Below are 27351 nucleotides of genomic sequence, written 5' to 3'. Positions count from 1 at the left end.
AAAAGTCAGTGTCATCGAAGACTGTCTAACTTATTTCCATTGGGGTCCTTAATCTTGTCTCCCAGGATGCAACCCACACAAGTCGACTAACACCCAGGTGAACAGGGAAAAATGCCTGGAACTAGTGCTCATATTGGTGAATTTAAAGCCAGCAAAGGTTGGTTTGAGAGATTTAAGAATCGTAGTGGCATACACAGTGTGATGAGGCCTGTTCTGGAAGAAAATGCCAAACAGGACCTACATTACTCAGGAGGAAAAGGCACTCCCAGGACAGTGTCTCATCAGTCATTGCTGCATCTTCAATAAAGGTAAGTGTCATTTATTCTTCATTTAGTAGACTAGTACATGCACAATATATACTGTGCATGTACTACTCTACTATTGTGCATGTATCCTTCTCTTTGTGTGTGGGAAAATGTATATTTCATGTGGTAAAAAATTTTTTTTTTCATACTTTTGGGTGTCTTGCACGGATTAATTTTATTTCCATTATTTCTTATGGGGAAAATTCATTCACATACCGATTATTTCGCATAACAATTACCCCTCTTGCACGGATTAAAATCGTTATGCGGGGGTCCACTGTATCTGAAAACATTCACTTCTTCCATACTCCTCCTCCCCAATTTGATATCCAATTTTTCTTTATCTAAATCATTTGATACCCTCATCACCTTACTCTTTTCTATGTTCACTTTCAACTTTCTACCTTTACACACATTCTCAAACTCATCCACTAACCTTTGCAATTTTTCTTTAGAATCTCCCATAAGCACAGTATCATCAGCAAAAAGTAACTGTGTCAATTCCCATTTTGAATTTGATTCCCCATAATTTAATCCCACCCCTCTCCCGAACACCCTAGCATTTACTTCTTTTACAACCCCATCTATAAATATATTAAACAACCATGGTGACAATACACATCCCTGTCTAAGACCTACTTTTACCGGGAAGTATTCTCCCTCTCTTCTACACACCCTAACCTGAGCCTCACTATCCTCATAAAAGCTCTTTACAGCATTTAGTAACTTACCACCTATTCCATATACTTGCAACATCTGCCACATTGCTCCTCTATCCACTCTATCATATGCCTTTTCTAAATCCATAAATGCAATAAAAACTTCCCTACCTTTATCTAAATACTGTTCACATATATGCTTCAATGTAAACACTTGATCTACACATCCCCTACCCACTCTGAAGCCTCCTTGCTCGTCCGCAATTCTACATTCTGTCTTACCTCTAATTCTTTCAATTATAACCCTACCGTATACTTTTCCTGGTATACTCAGTAAACTTATTCCTCTATAATTTTTACAATCTCTTTTGTCCCCTTTCCCTTTATATAAAGGGACTATACATGATCTCCGCCAATCCCTAGGTACCTTCCCCTCTTTCATACATTTATTAAACAAAAGTACCAACCACTCCAACACTATATCCCCCCCTGCTTTTAACATTTCTGTCATGATCCCATCAGTTCCAGCTGCTTTACCCCCTTTCATTTTACGTAATGCCTCACGTACGTCCACCACACTTACATTCTGCTCTTCTTCACTCCTAAAAGATGGTATACCTCCCTGGCCAGTGCATGAATTTACTGCCTCCCTTTCTTCCTTAACATTTAAAAGTTCCTCAAAATATTCTCGCCATCTACCTAATACCTCCCTCTCCCCATCTACTAACTCCCCTACTCTGTTTTTAACTGACAAATCCATACTTTCCCTAGGCTTTCTTAACTTGTTTAACTCACTCCAAAATTTTTTCTTATTTTCATTAAAATTTCTTGACAGTGCCTCTCCCACTCTTTCATCTGCTCTCCTTTTGCACTCTCTCACCACTCTCTTCACCTTTCTTTTACTCTCTGTATACTCTGCTCTTCTTATAACACTTCTGCTTTGTAAAAACCTCTCGTAAGCTACCTTTTTCTCTTTTATCACACCCTTTACTTCATCATTCCACCAATCACTCCTCTTTCCTCCTGCCCCCACCCTCCTATAACCACAAACTTCTGCCCCACATTCTAATACTGCATTTTTAAAACTATTCCAACCCTCTTCAACCCCCCCCACTACTCATCTTTGCACTAGCCCACCTTTCTGCCAATAGTCGCTTATATCTCGCCCGAACTTCCTCCTCCCTTAGTTTATACACTTTCACCTCCCTCTTACTTGTTGTTGCCACCTTCCTCTTTTCCCATCTACCTCTTACTCTAACTGTAGCTACAACTAAATAATGATCCGATATATCAGTTGCCCCTCTATAAACATGTACATCCTGGAGCCTACCCATCAACCTTTTATCCACCAATACATAATCTAACAAACTACTTTCATTACGTGCTACATCATACCTTGTATATTTATTTATCCTCTTTTTCATAAAATATGTATTACTTATTACCAAATTTCTTTCTACACATAGCTCAATTAAAGGCTCCCCATTTACATTTACCCCTGGCACCCCAAATTTACCTACTACTCCCTCCATAACATTTTTACCCACTTTAGCATTGAAATCCCCAACCACCATTACTCTCACACTTGATTCAAAACTCCCCACGCATTCACTCAACATTTCCCAGAATCTCTCTCTCTCCTCTACACTTCTCTCTTCTCCAGGTGCATACACGCTTACTATAACCCACTTTTCACATCCAATCTTTATTTTACTCCACATAATCCTTGAATTTATACATTTTTAGTCCCTCTTTTCCTGCCATAGCTTATCCTTCAACATTATTGCTACTCCTTCTTTACCTCTAACTCTATTTGAAACCCCTGACCTAATCCCATTTATTCCTCTCCATTGAAACTCTCTCACCCCATTCAGCTTTGTTTCACTTAAAGCCAGGACATCCAGTTTCTTCTCATTCATAACATCCACAATCATCTCTTTCTTATCATTTGCACAACATCCACGCACATTCAGACTTCCCACTTTGACAATTTTCTTCTTCTTATTCTTTTTAGTAATCTTTACAGGAAAAGGGGTTACTAGCCCATTGTTCCCGGCATTTTAGTTGACTTTTACAACACGCATGGCTTACGGAGGAAAGATTCTTATATATATACATAATAATCATTGCAATCCATTCAGGGGTTGCAACACCAGGGTTATGACTGGAATTATTGTTGTGGCTGTGGCCAGCGTTATGGCTGTGGAATTATTGTTGTGGCTGTGGCCAAGGTTATGACTGTGGAATTATTGTTGTGGCTGTGGCCAGGGTTATGACTGTGGTTTTAATAGTATGTCGATAATGTTGGCTGCTTCTTACATCAGAGTTCATAGTTATGGAAGGTAAAGAACAAAAAGACTCAGTACTGTGACATGAACAATAGACACACAATCTGCACATAGGAGAGAGAACTTATGACAACATTTCAGACCGAAACGTTGTCGTAAGTTTCTCCTGTGTATGGAAGGTAGTTAGGCAGGCTTAAGCTACTAGGAATATACTACTTAAATACTAACATTTGAGTAATAGGTACATAAATACCAGCAGGTAGGTAATTACAGTAGGGCCCCACTTATACGGCACGTTAGGTTCCAGGCTACCACCATAAAGCGGAAATTGCCGTAAAGTGGGACACCCTTTTTCCACCTATAAATGCATATAAATACTAGATAGCAAGTTTAAACTAGCATATATTAAGTTATCAATATAACTAGGCATTAAAAAACAATAAAAGTAAATGACTCATTAGTACACTCATTACTTAGCTTAAAATATTTGTAGTCTTAATCTAGGGTGAGATGATTTCTTACAATAAATACTACTCAAGTGTGGTATGTATGATAGCCAGCCAGGCTACCATACAAGGCCACCCCACCTACTGATAATATTCTATGACATTTAACCCTTTCAGGGCCCAGAGGCCAAATTTCAAAGTGTGTACCAGTGTCCAAGAATTTTCAAAAAATAATTTTGTTATTTTTTCTTATGAAATGGTAGAGAATCTTTTTCTGAAGGTAATAAAACAAAAAGTACGAAAAATGATGGAAAATTGACGAAATTATGCTCTTGCGAATTTTGATGTCGGTGATATTTACGCATCGGCGATTTTGCGGGCTTTGACTCCCATTTTAGGCCAATTACATTACATTACAGAGGGAAAATTCTTAGGAATCCACCTTGATAATAGACTCAGATTTCAAACACATATACAACATATTTCCAAGAAAATCTCCAAGACCGTAGGCATACTATCGAAGATACGGTACTATGTTCCACAGTCAGCCCTCCTGGCCCTATATCACTCGCTCATTTATCCGTCTCACCTATGGAATTTGTGCATGGGGCTCAACAACAATAAACCATCTCAACTCATTAATTACCCAACAAAAGGCTGCAGTCAGAATGATAACAAATTCCCACTACAGGCAGCACACACCACCAATATTCAAAACGCTAAACATACTCATCTTAGAAAACATCCATACTTATTATTGTACCTACTACATACATAGAACACTTAACTCAGAGATAAACCCTCCCCTCAAACTTCTCCTTACCAACCTCAACAGAACACATGACCATAACACAAGACACAGATCACTCTTTGATGTTCCTCGTGTCCATCTCACACTATGTAAAAATGCAATGCACATAAAAGGCCCAAAAATCTGGAGTTCATTACTTATGAATATAAAAGAAACACTGTCTGTTTATCAATTCAAGACTCTCTTTAAAAACCACTTTATTTATTTATTTATTTATGTAGTAATTTTAGCATACATACAGAGGTACAAAAAAATACAGGTAAGAGCAGCATGCCAAAGCCACTTATATGCATAGCATTACGGGCTGGGTTAAAATTAACTTAAGATTAACTAAGCAATGATGAAATCAGTGATAAAACATTATTGTAAACAGATAACTATAAAGCACAAATGAGTATTACAAAGACAGGTCATATGGTTGCATGCATTGCTGTACATTCAGTCGAATGGAGTATTCTGTTAGGTAGTGTATTTAAAAAAATAATAAAGTTAGATTGGGTCCTAGGTTTAACATTTGTGTGATATAATTGTGAGTAACATTTAGGATATACAATTTATAAGGTTCAGTTATTCAGTATTTATTTGGTTTTGAGTGAGTAAGTGATCTTTGAGAAGAGACTTGAATTTATAAACAGGTAGTGTTTCTTTTATATTTACAGGTAATGAATTCCAGATTTTAGGGCCTTTTATGTGCATTGAGTTTTTGCATAGCGTGAGATGGACACGAGGAACATCAAAGAGTGATCTGTGCCTTGTGTTATGGTCATGTGTTCTGTTGAGGTTGGCAAGGAGATGTTTGAGGGGAGGGTTAATATCAGAGTTAAGTGTTCTATGTATGTAATAGGTGCAGTAATAAGTATGGATGTTTTGTATGGTGAGTAGGTTGAGTGTTTTGAATATTGGTGGAGTGTGCTGCCTGTAGTGAGAATTTGTTATCATTCTAACTGCAGCCTTTTGTTGGGTAATTAGTGGTCTGAGATGGTTAATTGTTGTTGAGCCCCATGCATGAATTCCATAGGTGAGATAGGGGTAAATAAGAGAGTGATAAAGGGCCAGGAGGGCTGACTGTGGAACATAGTACCGTATCTACGATAGTATGCCTACAGTCTTGGAAATTTTCTTAGAAATTTGTTGTATATGTGTATGAAATTTGAGTCTATTATCAAGGTGGATTCCTAAGAATTTTCCCTCTGTTAGCTTTGTGATAGGTGATCTGTTTATCGTTATGTTAAGAGGTACATCTGTAGCTCTGTTACCAAACTGAATGAAGTAGGTTTTGTCAATGTTTAGTGTAAGTTTGTTAGTCCTCATCCAGGTAGATATTTTCTGTAATTCGGTGTTTACAGTATTGGCTAGCGTGACTGGGCTCGGGTGAGAGAAGACGTATGTAGTGTCATCTGCAAAAAGTGTGGGTTTGAGTAATTGCGAAGCATTTGGTAGGTCATTTATGTATAGGAGAAAGAGAAGAGGGCCAAGGACACTTCCCTGTGGGACACCAACTGTAATTGGTTGAGCGGAAGAGCTTGCCCCATTTGCGTACACATATTGGCTTCTGTTGCTGAGGTATGACTTGAGGTAGTTGAGGGAGTGCCCTCTAATACCATAGTGTGACAATTTTACGTGGAGCAAGTCATGGTCAACTGTATCAAAAGCTTTACGTAAGTCAATGAAGATCCCCAGTGGGACTTCTTTTTTCTCTATTGCAGTGTATATATGTTCTAGCATGTGTATAATAGCATCATTAGTATTTTTATTAGGCCTGAATCCAAATTGGCAGGGGTTGAGAATGTTTTGGGAGATGAGGTAGGAGTAGATTCGTTTATGAATTAATTTTTCGAAGATTTTTGAGAGAGGGTGTAAATTGGATATTGGCCTATAGTTATTCAACTCTGTTTGGTCTCCTCCTTTATGGATCGGGGTGACCCTTGCTATTTTGAGAGCTGTAGGGAAGGTGGAGGATTCAATGGATTTGTTAAAGAGTGTTGCAATGATTGGTGATAGTACTTGTGACACTTTTTTGTATATAAAGGGTGGTAAGGTATTTAAATCTCCTGCCTTGTTTTTTAGTGCGTTGATAATAAGGGAGACTTCGTATGGGTTAGTCGGAGCTAGGAACAGTGTGTTCGGGTAGTTGCCAGTGAGGTAGTCATTTGGTGGGGTATCTGAGCTTGGGATTTTATTGGCAAGGTTTTGTCCTATAGTGGAGAAGAAATCATTGAGTCTGTTTGCTGTTTCTGTTGGTGGGAGTTGGGGTTCATCTGATTTTGCTAATTTTATTTCGCTATTTCGTGATATCTTTTTTGTTCCCAGAATTTCTGATAGGGTCTTCCAGGTCTTTTTTATATCACCTCGTAAGTTGGATAATCTGTTCTCATAATACAATTTTTTTGCCCTTCTTATCAGGCTGGTTAGGATTGACGAGTAACGTTTTGTTTGGTCTCTGGTTATGTGACCCATTCTGTACTGTTTTTCATATCGGTGTTTTGTATTTATGGATTTGAGAATGCTGGGTGTTAGCCAGGGACTGTTCAGTCTCTTAGCTGTCATCTGTTTAGTTTTTTTAGGGCAGTGCTTGTTATAGAGGTATTGGGTCTTTTTTAGAAAATTATTAAAACATTCATCAATATCTGTATAGATTTCTAGCTCAGTGTGCCAGTCAATGTTTGTTACTGCTGTTGTGAAGTTATTAATGGCTGCCTCATTGTGAAGTCTGAAGGTGACTTTAGTAGTGTCTTGGGGTATTTTACCAAGAGTTGTTATGAGGAAAGTAGGGTAGTGGTCTGTGGTATTATCTGTAATTATGCCTGATTTTAAAGGGGATATGGTGTTGGTCCAGATGTGGTCAAGTAGGGAAACACTAGTCTCTGTAACTCTTGTAGGTTTTGTTACTGTTGGTAGCAACATGCAGTTACTCATTGTGTTTGTGAATTCAGTAACGTGTGGGTCCTGGTCTTGCAGGAGATTTATATTGAAGTCACCTGAGAGTAGTAAGTGATCTTTGTTCATGCGTGCATCAGTTATCATACTTCCTAGGTTTTGACTAAATTGGCTAATGTTTGATTGTGGAACTCTGTAGATGTTTATCACTGTGAGAGGTTTTTGTAGGTATTTGGATTTGAATTTAGCTATTATATATATTCCCCATGTTCATCCCTTGTGCAAGTATTAGTGATACATTCTAGTTGGTCTGAGTAGTATATAGCTGTGCCACCCCCTTGTTGGTCTGGCCTACAGTTGTGTATGGCTGTGTAACCAGGAATGGCATAGACATCTGTAGTATCAGGCTTTAGCCAGGTTTCAGTTAGTGTAATGATGGACATATTGGCATGCAAGGAATTTAGTAATGCTAGGAGGTCATCGTAATGCTTGCTTAAAGATCTGATATTGTAGTTAAAGATAGTTATGTTGTTGTTGGCTCTGAGGAGTGCCTTTGATTGTTCTGCTGTGTAGTAATTACAGTAACTATTTGATTCATTTAAGTCATTAAATAAGAGGTTGGTATCAGGATCAATGCTTGTAATCATAAGATTTGTAGTGAATCTATAGTTAGAATTAAGTATAAAACAAAGTAAATATTCTAAAGCTAAAAAAAAATAGCACCTGAATTATTTAACAAATGTAAAAATAATGAGCTAAGGTAGTTTTTTAAAGCTAAAATAAAGGAGACAATATAAAAGGGACTAAAATAATTTGTGGTGAACAAATAAAGTGATGATCAAATAATGGAGCTTGGGAATATGATAGTAGGTAGTACTTTAAAGGTAATTCTTTAAAGTTAGAATTATAATATAAAATTATAATATAAAAGGGACTAATATAAGTTGTGGTGAACAATAAAGTGGTAATCAAATAATTGCACTAAGGTCTAATATAATGACTTTTGTGGAGTCTATGTTTTGAGCTAGAATGAGCTATAGTACAACTAGATTTAATCTAATAATATAACAATACAAATTAAAAATAGCACCAGTCTCTCACTAGTAATTGCAATATGGTCTAATATAATGAATTTGGTATTGACTATAGTACAACTGAGTTTAATCTAATAATATAAAAAAAGGCACAAAACTCTCAATTGTAATTGCACTAAGGTGTTATATAAGTTGTTTACAAGAATTAGAGTATAACTAGATTTAAATTGACAAGATAAAATATACAAGTTAAGGTAGCAAAAGAATAAAAAAGTAGAAAAAAAAATATATGAGGTAGTTGGTACTTGTTAGCAAAAGATAGTTAAGGGCCTTGAACAACAATATAATTGAAAAATACTCTAATTGCACACACAATATAGTCACTAAGATATGAAAACAATCTTAGAGTAGGAATTATAATATAAACTTATAATATAAAAATACAAATTGAAATGGTACTTGCAATTGCACTAGAGTCTGGTATAGGTTGTTGACAAGATCAAGAGTATAACTAGATTTAAATTGACAAAATATAATTCACAATTAAAGTACCAAAAGAATAATAGTAAAAAATAACAAGGGTAATGTCTTGGTTATAATATAATAGTAAGATGGTAGACAGGTACACAGGTACAAAGGATAATATAAAGGTTGGAGTTGAATATACAAACTTGAAAATTTGGCAACAAAATGTTATGGGAAGTATAAAATAATGTTTAATGTACAAAAGTAAAATTGACTGGTAGTAAATATGGTGTTTAATAAGATTTTAGTAAGTAATAATGATTACAAAAAAGTGAAAAAGTAATGTTTATTTCATTCAGTATTGCACTGGTAGTTATACTAGAGGTTATATGGCAGTACAAGGTAATTAAGAGTACTCTAAGATAGTAAATGTGGTATTAAAACAGGTAAAGGTAATTAGACAAGTAATGGTTATTAAATGTCAAAAATGTTAAGAGTTAATTGAAATTATAGTAAAAATGATAATTATTAATTTTAGTAAGTAATATCAATTGATAGTATTTAAAAAAATATGAGGTAGTAATATGGACAGAGAAAGTATCAATTCAGCTAATGTTTAAGCAAACAATAGTAAATAAGAAAATTACATAAGGTGACTTATGCTTACTAGTAAAATCACAAAATGAGGTAGTTGATTATTTAATTACTAAGAGATTGTACAATGAAATTTGAACAATAATGGAGCAAAACATACACTACACTACGTAGGCTTTTAGGTTGGACATTGTTTAGTTATTCTCTGTAAGATTAGTATCCCTGAGAAATCGTGATAGATCATTCTCGTTCGTGATTGTGTACAGTTGACCTACATTTGTTTTCCTAACAAGAATTTTCATGTGAAGCATTGGTGTATTGTGTCATTATTCTCCCACTTAAGTTTTCTGACTCTATACAGGAGGTTCTGACGTTTTTTGGTAAGACACTCGTTTATGTATACCTCTTTACTTTAATAGATGCAATAATTAAGTCTTTTTTCCTGTCATGTGAGTGGAATCTAAGCATAACACTTTTTCTACATTGGGATCCTAGTAACCTGGCTTCTTTTATTTCTGACTCTGGTACAATAACACTTGTTTGGTCCTTTATGATCTGCAGAGTAATTTCTTTACTGTTTGTTTGGTTCATATCACTGGGAAAAAGTGGACTGTTAACTATTACTGCGTCCGATAGTTTATCTTGCTCAGTTTTATCTTCTTGGAGAGCAAAGTAGTCGCTGAACTGGTTATCTAAATTGTTCTTCCATTCTTTTACTGCTTCTTCAACCTTTGTATTAAGAGATATTATTTGTTGGGTATGGCTATCTATGACTGCTTGGATGGTCTTGTCACAGTTAGTCATTCCTGGTGTTGATAACTTTTGTTCAAGACTGAGGATTTTGTTCTCGAGTTGTGTCATCCTGGTGTCTTGTTTTGTTAGCATCTCTTGAAGATTCATATTTTCAATAACTAAGTTGGAGATGCATGTTTTTAGGGTATCTGGATCGTTGGTCATACCTGAGAGACTACTTGGTAGGTTGAATCCGGGGAAGAGAGGGGAGGATGGGCTGGTGGCAGCCATGTTTGTTGTTATTGTTGTGGTGTCGCCTTGAGCAGTGGTGAGTGGGGTGGTTGCTGGGCCGGCATCCTCCTGGCTACACTTGATGAATAGTTGATTTTTCGGTGTTTTCTTGCTGGCCTTGGTGCTGTTTCCTCTTAGATTGCGCCTCATAACACTACAGGAATTGTTGTAGTTAAGAAGAAGTTGTAGTTATACAAAGCTTAGGGTTACGTTGTTCGGCTGGCAGCGGGGTGTTGCTTTCGGTTTGTGGGCAGTCTTCCTTCGGTCTCTATTATTTTCGATTTGTAGGTTTCACTGTTGGTAATCTTTGGTCATTCTGGGTGCTACGTTGGGTAGTGCACTTTTGCTTGTAACTAGGTCATCATAGGAGCATTGGTAGCTCTGATAGCTTGGAAGTCGCTGCTGCCGCTGCCGCTAACCGTTCTCACCCACAACTAAATAAATACTGATTAACTGTAGTTCATGTATGTATAACCTGTGACCCTATCAAACTGTTTTTTTTTTTTGTGATTACATTACCTAATAGAATACTCCATTCTCTTGAATGCTCTTTAACTCATCAAAAGTGCTACAAATTTGTACAACTATAAAGCCTCTTATTTGAAATACTCATTTGTACTTCATGTAATTTGTTTACTGTAATTTTTACCACTGAATATATCATTGCTTAATTAATCTTCAGTTAATTTTAAGCCTGCCCATAATGCTCTGCATACAAGGGGCTTTTGGCATGTACACTCAACCACTGTATGTCTTTTGAACAACTATGTATTATGTCCAAATAATAAATTAATAGCAGTGTGTATAGACAAGGATGTGAATCATAGCAGTGTATACAGACAAGGATGTGAATCATAGCATTGTATACAGATGAAGATGTGAATCATAGCAGTGTATACAGACAAGGATGTGAATCATAGCAGTGTATACAGATGAAGATGTGAATCATAGCAGTGTATACAGATGAGGATATGAATCATAGCAGTGTATTCAGACAAGGATGTGAATCGTAGCAGTGTATTCAGACAAGGATGTGAATCGTAGCAGTGTATACAGACAAGGATGTGAATCATAGTGTATACAGACAGGATGTGAATCATAGCAGTGTAAACAGACAAGGATGTTAATCATAGCAGTGTATACAGACAATGATGTGATTCATAGCAGTGTATACAGACGAGGATGTGAATCATAGCAATGTATACAGACGAGGATATGAATCATGGCAGTGTATTCAGACAAGGATGTGAATCTCAGCAGTGTATACAGACAGGATGTGAATCATAGCAGTGTAAACAGACAAGGATGTGAATCATAGCAGTGTATACAGGCAAGAGTGTGAATCATAGCAGTGTATACAGACAAGGATGTGAATCATAGCAGTGTATACTGCTATGATTATTATTATTTGGTGGTGACCCCAGAGTGTTTAACGCTTTGGGGGTTTCGGACGTACATACTAGTACGTCTTACGACCCAGGGTTTTTGACGTACTAGTACGCCTAAATTCTAGCGCCCTCAAATCGAGTGAGAGAAAGCTGGTAGGCCTACATATGAAAGAATGGGTCTATGTGGTCAGTGTGCGCAGTATAAAAAAAATCCTGCAGCACACAGTGAGTAATGAGAAAAAAAAACTTTGACTGTGTTTTTGGATTAAAGCAGCTACTTTGCACTGTATTTTTGTATGGTATTTATTGTTGTATTCTAGTTTTCTTGGTCTCATTTTATAGAATGGAAGACATATTACAGAAATTGAGATGATTTTGACTGATTTTACAATGAAAAGTACTATGAAATTGAGCTCAAAGTAGCAGAAATGTTCGATTTTTACCAAAGTTCAAAAGTAAACAAATCATGCCCAGCGTCCAATACACATCAACTGGCGAGTCTAATATTCTTTCACAAGTGCGCTGATATTATTTATACCATTTTTACACTAATGCAGTAGTCTGCATAACAGTAAATCTTATTTTTCTTGTAAGAATAAAAATTCTAAGTGGAAAGCCAAAGGAATACAAGAGGGACCTGGGGATGTGACTGACGAACAGAGAACTTGTTATTTTAGTGCCAGGAATGTCTGTCTTGTTTATTCTGGACCCTATTCGGAAATTGGCATCTTTTGAAATTTGTGTGAAATTGGCAAAATTGCTAAATTCTGGCCACTTTATTGGATAGTTGAAATCGGTAAATGGATGGTTTCTTGTAGTCATTCGATAGAAAAAAAATGGAGTTCTGGCGAAATAGTTATGATTTTTGTGGACTAGTACACTGTAATTGGCCGAAAATAGGGCTCAAAGTGGGCAAAATCGCCGATGCATAAAGATCATCGAGACCACTAACTTAACAAGAGCATAATTCCATAAGTTTTCCATCAGATTTCATACTTTTGGTGTCATTATGGTCGGGAAAAGATTCTCTATCTTTTCATAAGAAATAATAATAATTTTTTTTTTTTGAAATTTGGGCGACCCTGAGAATAAGTCTCTGAGAGGACCTGTCAACTCCCAAAGGGTTAAATCTGGGTATACTGTTGTGATGCTTAAACCTTGGTATCCTGTTGTGATGTTTAAACCTGGGTATCCTGTAGTGATGTTTGAACCTGGGTATACTGTAGTGATGTTTAAACCTGAGTATACTGTAGTGATGTTTAAACCTAGGTATACCGTAGTGATGTTTAAACCTGGGTAACCTGTTGTGATGTTTGAACCTGAGTATACTGTAGTGATGTTTAAACCTAGGTATACCGTAGTGATGTTTAAACCTGGGTATCCTGTTGTGGTGTTTAAACCTGGGTATCCTGTTGTGGTGTTTAAACCTGGGTATCCTGTAGTGATGTTTGAACCTGGGTAACCTGTTGTGATGTTTAAACCTGGGTATCCTGTAGTGATGTTTAAACCTAGGTATACCGTAGTGATGTTTAAACCTGGGTATCCTGTAGTGATGTCTGAACCTGGGTATACTGTAGAGTTGTTCAAACCTGAGTATCCTATGGTGATGTTTGAACCTGGATATACTATACTGATTTTTGTACCTGGGTATACTGTAGTGATGTTTAACTCTTAAACTGTCCAAACGTAGATCTACGTTCACTCATGTGACGCTCCAAATATTTTGAAAAAAAAAAAAAAAATTCTTTTAAAATGATGAGCACATTTTTCTACATGTTATAGGATTAAAAAAAATTTTTTAGGGTCAGTACTTACTGAGATATAAGACTGTGAAGTTGGCTCTGGATGCTCACCTGTCAGCAACATCGTCTCCTGTGACTTGCAGAAGTGTTGCCGTTGTACCTTTTTTGTCTTTTATTTTAATTTATATATTTTTTATGTTCTGATAATTACAATTTATAATAGTTCTTGAAATTTCATAGCCAGTCTTTGTTCTGACATTAATATTAGGTACTGAAATAGTGCTCAAAAGGCAGGGCCAGTAGGCCCTGCCTTGCATGGGCCTGGGTACCCAGTAGTAATGTTTAAACCTGGGTACCCAGTAGTAATGTTTAAACCTGGGTACCCAGTAGTAATGTTTAAACCTGGGTACCCAGTAGTAATGTTTAAATCTGGGTACCCAGTAGTAATGTTTAAACCTGGGTACCCAGTAGTGATGTTTGAACCTGGGTACCCAATAGTGATCTTTGAACCTGGGTACTTAGAGAAACAGTGGTCACTAACAGTGTTCAGGGTACACTGTTAGGTTTGTGACCAGATAATAATAATAAATAATAATAATAATAATAATAATAATAATAATAAGAATAATGCTTGGTAGTGGGTTGGTAGACAGCAACCGCCCAGGGAGGTACTACCGTCCTGTGGTAGTAGGCTGGTAGACAGCAACCACCCAGGGAGGTACTACCGTCCTGCTAAGTGAGTGTAAAACGGAAGCCTGTAATTGTTTTACATGATGGTAGGATTGCTGGTGTCTTTTTATTCTGTCTCGTACACATGCAATTTTTCAGGTATGTCTTACTACTTCTACTTACACTTAGGTCACACTACACATACATGTACAAGCATATATATACTCACCCCTCTGGGTTTTCGTCTATTTTCTTTCTAGTTCTTGTTCTTGTTTATTTCCTCTTACCTCCATGGAGAAGTGGAACAGAATTCTTCCTCCGTAAGCCATGCATGTTGTAAGAGGCGACTAAAATGCCAGGAGCAAGGGTCTAATAACCTCTTCTCCTGTATATATTACTAAATTTAAAAGGAGAAACTTACGTTTTTCCTTTTGGGCCACCCCGTCTCGGTGGGATACGGCCGGTGCGTTGAAAGAAAGAATAATAATGATAATAATAATAATAATGTGTTGTTCTAGTTTAGGTTAGGTAAATGTTTCAATTAATTGTTGACAATTTTTCAGGTTGTGTCATTTACGGATGTGTTCCTGCGGCACACTGGTGCACGCTTGGTGTTGATCATTGTGCCCATCAACACACTGCAGAACTGGTACGCCGAGTACAATGCCTGGCTTCCTGAGGATGGCACCGTCCCCCCTACCACCCCCGACGGCTACGAGCTGTGGAGTCGCAAGTTCAAGGTGTTCCTGCTGAACGACTCCCTCAAGAACCTCAACCAGAGAGCCAAAGTGATCAACGATTGGTACGAGACGGGTGGAGTCCTCCTCATGGGCTATGAACTCTACCGTCAACTCTCCCTCAAGAAGCCTAAGAAACCCAAGAAGAAGAAGAAAGATGCAGATAACAAGGAAATTGTAGATATTGAGGAAGAAGATAAAAACAAAGAACTGTTAGAAGGTGAGAACTACCTTTACTTTTTTAACACTTGTACATTACTGACTATAAGTCAAGTTTCCATGGAGAAGTGGATATAAATTCTCTGGAAAATGTACAAAGGAGGATGACAAAGTTGATCCCATGTATCAGAAACCTTCCCTATGAGGATAGACTAAGGGCCCTGAATCTGCACTCTCTAGAAAGACGTAGAATTAGGGGGGATATGATTGAGGTGTATAAATGGAAGACAGGAATAAATAAAGGGGATGTAAATAGTGTGCTGAAAATATCTAGCCTAGACAGGACTCGCAGCAATGGTTTTAAGTTGGAAAAATTCAGATTCAGGAAGGATATAGGAAAGTACTGGTTTGGTAATAGAGTTGTGGATGAGTGGAACAAACTCCCAAGTACCGTTATAGAGGCCAGAACGTTGTGTAGCTTTAAAAATAGGTTGGATAAATACATGAGTGGATGTGGGTGGGTGTGAGTTAGACCTGATAGCTTGTGCTACCAGGTCGGTTGCCGTGTTCCTCCCTTAAGTCAATGTGACCTGACCTGACTAGGTTGGGTGCATTGGCTTAAGCCGGTAGGAGACTTGGACCTGCCTCGCATGGGCCAGTAGGCCTTCTGCAGTGTTCCTTCGTTCTTATGTTCTTATGTTCTTAAGCCATGCCTGTCGTAGGAGGCGACTACAATGCCACGAGCAATGGGCTAGTAACCCCTTCTCCTGTATAAACTGCTAAGAAAGAGACAAAGGAAAACTTTATAAAACTGGGATGTTTGAATGTGCATGGATGTAATGGAGATGATAACCTTACCTTACCTTTAATTTCATGCACTGGCCAGGGAGGTATACCATCTTTTAGGAGTGAAGAAGAGCAGAATGTAAGTGTGGTGGAGGTACGTGAGGCATTACGTAGAATGAAAGGGGGTAAAGCAGCTGGAACTGATGGGATCATGACAGAAATGTTAAAAGCAGGGGGGGGATATAGTGTTGGAGTGGTTGGTACTTTTGTTTAATAAATGTATGAAAGAGGGGAAGGTACCTAGGGATTGGCGGAGAGCATGTATAGTCCCTTTATATAAAGGGAAAAGGGACAAAAGAGATTGTAAATATTATAGAGGAATAAGTTTACTGAGTATACCAGGAAAAGTATACGGTAGGGTTATAATTGAAAGAATTAGAGGCAAGACAGAATGTAGGATTGCGGATGAGCAGGGAGGCTTCAGAGTGGGTAGGGGATGTGTAGATCAAGTGTTTACATTGAAGCATATATGTGAACAGTATTTAGATAAAGGTAGGGAAGTTTTTATTGCATTTATGGATTTAGAAAATGCATATGATAGAGTGGATAGAGGAGCAATGTGGCAGATGTTGCAAGTATATGGAATAGGTGGTAAGTTACTAAATGCTGTAAAGAGTTTTTATGAGGATAGTGAGGCTCAGGTTAGGGTGTGTAGAAGAGAGGGAGAATACTTCCCGGTAAAAGTAGGTCTTAGACAGGGATGTGTAATGTCACCATGGTTGTTTAATATATTTATAGATGGGGTTGTAAAAGAAGTAAATGCTAGGGTGTTCGGGAGAGGGGTGGGATTAAATTATGGGGAATCAAATTCAAAATGGGAATTGACACAGTTACTTTTTGCTGATGATACTGTGCTTATGGGAGATTCTAAAGAAAAATTGCAAAGGTTAGTGGATGAGTTTGAGAATGTGTGTAAAGGTAGAAAGTTGAAAGTGAACATAGAAAAGAGTAAGGTAATGAGGGTATCAAATGATTTAGATAAAGAAAAATTGGATATCAAATTGGGGAGGAGGAGTATGGAAGAAGTGAATGTTTTCAGATACTTGGGAGTTAACGTGTCGGCGGATGGATTTATGAAGGATGAGGTTAATCATAGAATTGATGAGGGAAAAAAGGTGAGTGGTGCGTTGAGGTATATGTGGAGTCAAAAAACGTTATCTATGGAGGCAAAGAAGGGAATGTATGAAAGTATAGTAGTACCAACACTCTTATATGGATGTGAAGCTTGGGTGGTAAATGCAGCAGCGAGGAGACGGTTGGAGGCAGTGGAGATGTCCTGTCTAAGGGCAATGTGTGGTGTAAATATTATGCAGAAAATTCGGAGTGTGGAAATTAGGAGAAGGTGTGGAGTTAATAAAAGCATTAGTCAGAGGGCAGAAGAGGGGTTGTTGAGGTGGTATGGTCATTTAGAGAGAATGGATCAAAGTAGAATGACATGGAAAGCATATAAATCTATAGGGGAAGGAAGAAGGGGTAGGGGTCGTCCTCGAAAGGGTTGGAAAGAGGGGGTAAAGGAGGTTTTGTGGGCTAGGGGCTTGGACTTCCAGCAAGCGTGCATGAGCGTGTTAGATAGGAGTGAATGGAGGCGAATGATACTTGGGACCTGACGATCTGTTGGAGTGTGAGCAGGGTAATATTTAGTGAAGGGATTCAGGGAAACTGGTTATTTTCATATAGTCGGACTTGAGTCCTGTAAATGGGAAGTACGATGCCTGCACTTTAAAGGAGGGGTTTGGGATATTGGCAGTTTGGAGGGATATGTTGTGTATCTTTATACGTATATGCTTCTGAACTGTTGTATTCTGAGCACCTCTCCAAAAGCAGTGATAATGTGTGAGTGTGGTGAAAGTGTTGAATGATGATGAAAGTATTTTCTTTTTGGGGATTTTCTTTCTTTTTTGGGTCACCCTGCCTCGGTGGGAGACGGCCGACTTGTTGAAAAAAAAAAAAAAAAAACCTTACCTTACCTTTGATATACCTTTGAAGAGTTTCAAGAGTTTCACTTCTCTTGGAAATTGCCAATGTTATGAATGAAAAGAAGTTGGATGTCGTGGCTCTAAGAGAAACAAAGCTGAAGAGGTAGGTGAGTTTCAGTGGGGAGAAATATATGGGATTAAGTCAGGAGTATCTGAGAGAGTTAGGGCTAGGAAGGGGTAGCAATATTGCTGAAGATCAGTTATGGAAGGAGAGGAAGGAATATAAATGTATAAATTCCTGGATAATGTGGGTTAAAATAAGGTTCGGATGTGAAAAGTGAGTCATAATAAGTGTGTATGCACCTGGAAAAGAGAAGAATGTACAGAAGAGAGAGAGAGAGAGAGAGATTTTAAGAGATGTTGAGTGAGTGTGTAGGAGCTTTTGAACCAAGGGAGAGAGTAATTGTGGTAGGGGACCTAAATGCTAAAGTACGAGAAACATATAGAGAGGGTGTGGTAGGTAAGTTTGGGGTGCCAGGTGTAAATGATAATGGCAGCCCTTTGATTGAACTTTGTATAGAAAGGGGTTTGGTTATAGGTAATACATATTTTACAAAAAAGAGGGTAAATAAGTATACCAGGTATAATGTAGGGCGAAATGACAGTATAGTTTGTTGGACTACGTAATGGTAGATAAAAGACTGATGGGTAGACTTCAGGATGTACATGTTTATAGAGGGGCCACATATATATCGGATCACTTTTTAGTTGTACCTAATGTGAGAGTAAAAGGTAGATGGGATACAAGGAAACTGGAAGCAGCAAGAAAGAGAGATGGTTTATGAAATTAAGGAGGAGGCAGTTAGGGTAAGATATAAACTACTGTTGGAGGATTGATGGGCTAGTGAGAGTATAAGTAATGGGGTTGAAGATGTATGGGGTAGGTTTAAGAATATAGTGTTAGTGTTCAGCAGAAGTTTGTGGTTACAGGAAAGTGGGTGCGGGAGGGAAGAAGAGCGATTGGTGGAATGGAAATGTACAAAGAGTAGTAAGAGAGAAAAAGTAGTTACAAAGTAGAAGTGATGCAAAGAGTGAGGAGTATATGGAGAGAAAGAGAGAGGTTAAGAGAGTGGTGAAGGAATGTAAAAAGAGAGCAAATGAGAGGGTGGGTGAGATGCTATCAACAAAGTTTGTTGACAATAATAAAAAGTTTTGGAGTGAGAGCAATAAGTTGAGAAACCTTAGGGAACTAATGGATTTGATAGTTAAAAGTAGGAGAGGAGAGTTATTAACCTGTTAACCTCATAACTGTCCAAACGTAGACCTATGTTCTTACTGCTAGCACTCCAAACGTAGATCTACATTTTATTTTTCCTGCCTCCAAAATTGGCACGATTGGCCTGAGATGCCTGGTCAGCATAGAATGGGTCTTAACATTCGGTGTGCACAGCATTAAAAGAATCTGGGACCACTTAGTACCTTGTGGGAGCACCAGTTCAATTGAGTGCCAGCTAGAGCAAACAGCCCAGCAAACACCAGGGATTCACTGATATCATGTAGTATTAACACTCCCCTTTTTAGAGAAAAGTGACATTGACCCCAAGTTTAGTGGCTTTGAAGTGGATGTGCCCACAAGTGGTCGAGGAAATATAAAAAACCTCGATAATAACCCATGTGCAACATTTGTGCAACATCCTTTATATTTTGGTACCACTGGTAGTGTCATCCTGCCAGAATGTCCTATAACCTATGCCCTACGTAAAAAGAAACAATTCTGGAACGTATAATACATGTTCAGCAGGCTGACTGGCCGGCTACTGGCTGGTGATTGGCTCTGTCTGTCTCTGTCTGTCTGTATCTATCTCTATCTTTGTCTGTCTCTGTCTCTCTCTTTCTCTATTTCTGTCTCTGTCTCATATACTGGCCAGGGAAGTATACCATCTTTCAGGAGTGAAGAAGAGCGGGATGTGAGTGTGGGGGAGGTGCGTGAGGCATTAAGTAGAATAAAAGGGGGTAAAGCAGCTAGAACTGATGGAATCATGACAGAAATGTTAAAAACAGGGGAGGGGGGGCATAGTGTTGGAGTGGTTGGTATTTTTGTTTAATAAATGTATGAAAGTAGGTAGTAGGTTGGTAGGCAGCAACCGCCCAGGGAGGTACTACCGTCCTACCAAGTGAGTGTAAAACAGAAGCCTGTAATTGTTTTACACGATGGTAGGATTGCTGGTGTTTTTTTTTTTTTCTGTCTCGTGAACATGCAAAGTTTCAGGTACGTCTTACTACTTCTATTTACACTTTGGTCACACTACACATACATGTACAAGCATATAGTATACACACACCCCTCTGGGTTTTCTTTTATTTTCTTACTAGTTCTTGTTCTTGTTTATTTCCTCTTACCTCCATGGGGAAGTGGAACAGAATTCTTCCTCCGTAAGCCATGCGTGTTGTAAGAGGCGACTAAAATGCCAGGAGCAAGGGGCTAGTAACCCCTTCTCCTGTATATATTACTAAATGTAAAAGGAGAAACTTTCGTTTTTCCTTTTGGGCCACCCCATCTCGGTGGGATACTGCCAATGTGTTGAAAGAAGAAATGTATGAAAGAGGGGAAGGTACCTAGAGATTGGTGGAGAGCGTGTATAGTCCCTTTATATAAAGGGAAGGGGGACAAAAGAGATTGTAAAAATTATAGAGGAATAAGTTTACTGAGTACACCAGAGAAAGTGTACGGTAGGGTTATTGTTGAAAGAATTAGAGGTAAGACAGAATGTAGAATTGCGGATGAGCAAGGCAGTTTTAGAGTGGGTAAGGGATGTGTTGATCAAGTGTTTACATTGAAACATATATTTGAGCAGTATTTAGATAAAGGTAGGGAAGTTTTTATTGCATATATGGATTTAGAAAAGGCATAGAGTGGATAGGGAAGCAATGTGACAGATGTTGCAAGTACAGTGGACCCCCGGCTTACGATATTATTTCATTCCAGAAGTATGTTCAGGTGCCATTACTGAACGAATTTGTTCCCATAAGGAATATTGTGAATTAGATTAGTCCATTTCAGACCCCCAAACATACACGTACAAACGCACTTATATAAATACACTTACGTAATTGGTCGCATCGGGAGCTGATCGTAAAGCGGGGGTCCACTTTATATGGAATAGGTGGTAAGTTACTAAATGCTGTAAAGAGTTTTTATGAGGATAGTAAGGCTCAGGTTAGGGTGTGTAGAAGAGAGGGAGACTACTTCCTAGTAAAAGTAGTTCTTAGACAGGGATGTGTAATGTCACCATGGTTGTTTAATATGTTTATAGATGGGGTTGTAAAAGAAGTAGATGCTAGGGTGTTCGGGAGAGGGGTGGGATTAAATTATGGGGAATTAACCCTTTCAGGGTTTCGGACGTACTAGTACGGCTTACGACCCAAGGTTTTTGATGTACTAGTACGCCTAAATTCTAGCGCCCTCAAATCGAGTGAGAGAAAGCTGGTAGGCCTACATATAAAAGAATGGGTCTATGTGGTCAGTGTGCCCAGTATAAAAAAATCCTACAGCACACAGTGCGTAATTAGAAAAAAAAAACTTTGACCGTGTTTTTGGATTAAAACAGCAATTTTGCTCTGTATTTTCGTATGGTATTTATTGTTGTATTCTAGTTTTCCTGGTCTTATTTTATAGAATGAAGGACATATTACAGAAATTGAGATGATTTTGACTGGTTTTACAAAGAAAACTACCTTGAAATTGCGCTGAAAGTAGCAGAAATGTTCGATTTTTACCAAAGTTCAAAAGTAAACAAATCATGCCAAGTGTCCAATACACGTCAACAGGTGAGTCTAATATTCTTTCACAAGTGCGCCAATATTATTTATACCATTTCTACACTAATACAGTAGTCTGCATAACAGTAAATCTTCTATTTTTTTGTGAGAATAAAAATTCAAAGTGGAAAGAAAAAGAAATGTAAGAGGGGCCTGGGGACGTGACTAATGAACAGAGGAAATGTTATTTTAGTGCCAGGAATGTCTTTCTTGTTTATTCTGAACCCTATTTGGAAATTGGCATCTTTTAAAATTTGTGTGAAATTGGCAAAATTGCTAAATTCTGACCACTGTATTGGATAGTTGAAATCAGTAAATGGGTGGTTTCTTGTACTCATTCGATAGAAAAAATGGAATTCTAGCAAAATACAGTAGTTATGATTTTTGTCGACAAGTACAATGGAATTGGCCGAAAATAGGGCTCAAAGTGGGCAAAATCGCCGATGCATAAACATCGTCGAGACCGCTAACTTCCGTAAGTTTTCCATCAAATTTCATACTTTTGGTGCCATTATGATCAGGAAATTACCAGGTGGCGGCAACATCAGTGACTTCTGCAAAATCCCATTTTTTTATTTTACATTTTTTATACATTTTCTTTTCTTTTTTATTTTTTCTTGCTTTTTCTAGTAACATTTGTGGCCTGTGAGACCAATATAATGTATATTGTATAAGTGTACACACATTGTATTCAACACAATAACTGCACTAATTTGTTTATCATTATATTGCTTACAAAACTTGTTTACAAGTTTATTGTAAACAAAATGATGAGAATATTAGTGCGGTTATTGTGTTGAATACAATTGTACCATACAGTACCATATGGTACAATGGTGCCATAGGGTGCAATGGTACCATATGGTACAATGGCACCATATGATACAATGTTACCATATGGTACAATATGGTACAATGGCACATGATACAATGGTACCATATGCTACAATGGTACCATATGGTACAATGGCACCATTTGGTACAATGGTACCATATGATACAATGGAACCAAGATGTCATTGGCAGCAGATGCCTGCACCTCACCTCTACGAGTGCCAGCGTCAAACCTGGGCATATGCTTACAATTTCCACGCACAGTGCCACACACATCTGTCATGTTCACTCACAAAAAATCACTGAGTGAGGGGCTTGTGTACCAGTTATCAGTATATAATATATGCCCCTACCCAAGATATGGTCCCGTCATTGTTCTAAGCACATCACCAGAGATGCCCAGTAACTTCCGGGTATTGTGCAATGTATAACTTCCAGTGTACACAATAATATTCAGTAAAAGACCACTGTAGCAGTCACAAAGCACAGATAACTTAATACCAAAGTGTTTCCTCTTGCTTGGTATGTACTGCTTGAATGAGAGTCTTCCTTTGAACAAAATCAAAGACTCGTCAATAACAAGCTTCATGATGGGATAAAAATACATATTGAATTTCTGTTTCAGATACACAAACACATTCCTAATCTTATATAACCTGTCGTTTCTGTCTGGCCTGGTTTTGTCTGAGAAGTGAAGCATACTTAATAGCACAAATCGATTCACTCGCATTATATCACTGAAACCTGGGTTTGCAATCAGGAGATCTGTTGATCAGTATGATTTGACACTGCTTATACACATGTGGCATAAGCATTATTGTGGCAAAGAAAAGATACATCTCAGCCACATTTGTCTCCTTCCACTGGTGTAGGCGTGATCTTGGTGAAAGTATTATGTTTGCCATGGCGTACTCGAAGTATCTGTTGCTTTCCCTGACAATAATTTCCATCAGGGGTTCGTGAAAGAATAACTCAAAATATTCTAGTTCAGTGGCATTGTTCCCAAGTGTACAAGATGGCCATATTCCACTTTGACTTTCATCAAAGTGATGGAGATTGGGAACAAAATTGTCAGCTTCCTGCCAGTCGCAGGTGCCATCTGCTGGTGGGTACTGGATATTGAAAGGTGGTTGTGGTTGTGGAGGTTGGTGTGGTGGGTGGGTGGGGGATGGTGGCCTTTGTTGTAGTTCTGCTGAGTCAGCGGCGTGGATGGCAGCACGGCCCACTGCTGGTGCCTCACGCATGGCACCACCACTACCACCAACAGATGCATGCACATTTTCCATCCCAATTGCAACACTATCATCTTCATTTTCACTATCTGTTCCTGTTGTACAGCCACGGGATGTACTTCGAGATGTACTCCTTCTCCTTGGAATAGCATATGGCACACTACGAGAGCACATATACTGTCGTATATATTGACACTTCACTGGAGAATATTCTACTTCACTCTCACTACTGGAACTGTTTTCAAGAGCTTGGAGTTCATATTCACTATCACTATCATCACCATTGCTCACATCTGAGTTCTGGATATGGGAAAATGAGAGTTTCCTCTTTAGTTCTGGTACAACTGAAAGTGAACAAGACGGCCCAGCACCAGAGGTGGAAGGTTGAGGGTCGTCTGGGTTTTCCTCACTATTACCGGTATTATGGTCATTAGTTTCGGTCACAACCTCGTCATAACCTTGAAACTCATCTTCACTGACACTTCCATCTGTATTAGAACTGTCACTGGGGAACAAAAGTGTCCCAATTCGCCAAGGAGTGAGGAGTTTCTTACCTTGAGGCATGGTGAGCAAGGTTTACTAAAATGGCATTCCCACAATGCACCAATGGGTCCAGGATTTTTTTCCTACCACGCACACTGACCACACAGACCCATTCTCTCACATCTGGGCCTACCAGCCTTTTCCCGCTTCATTTGTAGGCACTTGAATTTACGCGTACTACTAGTACGTCAATAACCCTGGTGCATAAGCCATATTAGTACGTTGGAAACCCTGAAAGGGTTAAGGGATTCTGGGAAACCAGTTAGCCAGACGTAGAGTTGTGACTGTGGGATATACAGTGCCTGCACTCTGAAGGAGTGGTGGGGATGTTGCAAATTGGAAGGTCATCTGAAGTGTAATGTCAGCAAACCTCTGACAAGACAGTAGTTGAATGAGTGACAGTGAACATGTTTTTGTTTCTTTGTGGGGTCATCCTGCCTTGGTGCAAGATGGCCGGTTTGTTAAGATGAAGAAATATTGTTCGGTTAACTGTTTTAGTGTGTAAGCCCATTTTCAAGAATGTAACTTATGTATTATGAGAAGGTTTAGTGTAATGGTAGTAATAATTGTTAAGTCAGGGATAGAAGAGAAGACAGATGAGTCATTACTGCTAGTGCAGACATTAAGGAAAGTTTTGTGTTGCAGAGATTCAGAAGGCCCTGGTGAAGCCAGGTCCAGACCTGGTGATCTGTGACGAGGGTCACCGCATCAAGAACGCCCATGCCAATATCTCCCAGGCTCTCAAGAACATCCGTACTCGCCGCCGTGTCGTACTCACCGGCTACCCTCTCCAGAACAACCTCCTGGAGTACTGGTGTATGGTCGACTTTGTCAGACCTAATTATCTTGGTAAGATAACTCAGTTTAGCCTTCTAATTGTTGTTAACAACTTCGTAATGTACTAGAATTCACTCTTCCAGGTTCACAATTCTTTGTAATATAAAAGAGTTTACCCTGCTAGGTCCAGTTATCTTTGTAATATAGTAGTCTGCCCTGCCAGGTCCAGTTATCTTTGTATTATAGTAGTATGCCCTGCCAGGTCCAGTTATTTTTGTAATATTGAAGAGTTTACCCTGCTAGGTCCAGTTATCTTTGTACTGTATAACCCTGATTTTCATCCGGTCCGGTTATCGTGCAATTTAGTTTTCGACCACTTTTTTCACAAAATTTTTGCCTTTTTCGTACATCTGCTCGGAAATCGTCCGTACCATACGTGTCCGCCTGCCCACGGGATGCAGCCGCTCATATGTTTGTGACTCAGTCTGCCTTTGTTACTGTAGAGGGTGGTAGTGATGGTGGTAGAGGTTGGTAGTGATGGTGGTAGAGGTTGGTAGTGATGGTGGTAGAGGTTGGTAGTGATGGTGGTAGAGTGTGATAGTGATGGTGGTAGAGTGTGATAGTGATGGTGGTAGAGGGTAGTAGTGATGGTGGTAGAGGGTAGTAGTGATGGTGGTAGAGGGTAGTAGTGATGGTGGTAGAGATAACCTCTCCTCCCTCTCCCCTCCTCGCCGGCTTCCATACATCAACAAGAGTCTTCAATAAAGGTAAAAGTGATGTTAAATGTTCATTTATCCATTTCATTAGTGCTTTATATTTATGTCTCATTGCTTTCTGTGTGTAAAACTATAATTATTGTCTATAAAATGTATATTTTGTTAATAAATTTGGGTGTCTGGAACTGACTAATTGGATTTTCATTATTTCTTATGGGAAATATTAGTTCAGTTTTCATACAAATCGGTTTTTGGCCGACCTTCTGGAACGGATTAAAGACGAAAACCGGGTTTCCACTGTAGTATAGAAGAATTTACCCTGCCAGGTCCAGTTATCTTTGTAATAGAATATTAAGAGGGGTCCACTGTATGTTACAATATTAACCCTTTCAGGGTTTCAGCCGTACTAGTATGGCTTACGCACCAGGGTTTTTGACGTACTAGTACGCCTAAATTCTAGCGCCCTCAAATCTAGTGAGAGAAGGCTGGTAGGCCTACATATGAAAGAATGGGTCTATGTGGTCAGTGTGAACAGTATAAAAAAAATCCTGCAGCACACAGTGCGTAATGAGAAAAAAAAAACTTTGACCGTGTTCTTGGATTAAAACAGCGACTTTGCACTGTATTTTCGTATGGTATTTATTGTTGTATTCTAGTTTTCCTGGTCTCATTCTATAGAATGGAAGACATTTTACAGAAATTGAGATTTTTTTACTGATTTTACAATGAAAAGTACTTTGAAATTGAGCTCAAAGTAGCAGAAATGTTCGATTTTTATCGACGTTCAAAAGTAAACAAATCATGCTAAGCATCCAATACACGTCGACTGGTGAGTCTAATATTCTTTCACAAGTGCGCCAATATTATTTATACCATTTTTTGCACTAATGCAGTAGTCTGCATAACAGTAAATCTTCTATTTTTTGTGAGAATAAAAGTTCAAAGTGGAAAGCAAAAGAATGTAAGAGGGGTGTTGAGACGTGACTAATGAACTGAGGAAATTTCATTTTAGTGCCAGGAATGTCTTTCTTGTTTATTCTGGACTCTATTTGGAAATTGGCATCTTTTGAAATTGGCAAAATTGCTAAATTCTGACCACTGTATTGGATAGTTGAAATCGGTAAATGGGTGGCTTCTTGCACTCATTCGATAGAAAAAGTGGAGTTCTAGCGAAATATTCAGGATTTTTGTCGACTAGTACAGTGGAATTGGCCGAAAATAGGGCTCAAAGTGGGCAAAATTGCCGATGCGTAAACATCATTGAGACCGGTAACTTCGTGAGAGCATAATTCCGTAAGTTTTCCATCAAATTTCATACTTTTGGTGTCATTATGATCGGGAAAAGATTCTCTATCTTTTCATAAGAAAAACAATTTTTTGTTCTTGAAATTTGGGCGACCCTGAGAACAAGTCTCTGAGAGGGCCTGTCGACCCTGAAAGGGTTAAGAGAGGTAAACGATACCACGGGTGG

At 38.5% G+C, this 27351-nt stretch overlaps 1 protein-coding gene across 2 annotated transcripts in view; it reads left to right on the top strand.

Moving 5' to 3' along the window:
- Window positions 1–27351, top strand: part of LOC128689663 (uncharacterized) — a 179857-nt gene that overhangs the window by 52380 nt on the left and 100126 nt on the right. For both annotated transcript variants that reach the window (XM_070093973.1, XM_070093971.1), the window contains exons 4-5: window positions 14865–15258; window positions 25033–25236. In XM_070093973.1, the coding sequence (XP_069950074.1) occupies window positions 14865–15258; window positions 25033–25236 (598 nt within the window). The remainder of the gene's footprint in view (window positions 1–14864; window positions 15259–25032; window positions 25237–27351) is intronic.

Source organism: Cherax quadricarinatus, chromosome 4 (assembly GCF_038502225.1).
Source record: "Cherax quadricarinatus isolate ZL_2023a chromosome 4, ASM3850222v1, whole genome shotgun sequence".
Classification (NCBI taxonomy): Eukaryota; Metazoa; Arthropoda; class Malacostraca; order Decapoda; family Parastacidae; genus Cherax; species Cherax quadricarinatus.
Note: the sequence above shows the minus strand (reverse complement) of the source record. Positions and strands in the feature narration are given on the sequence as shown.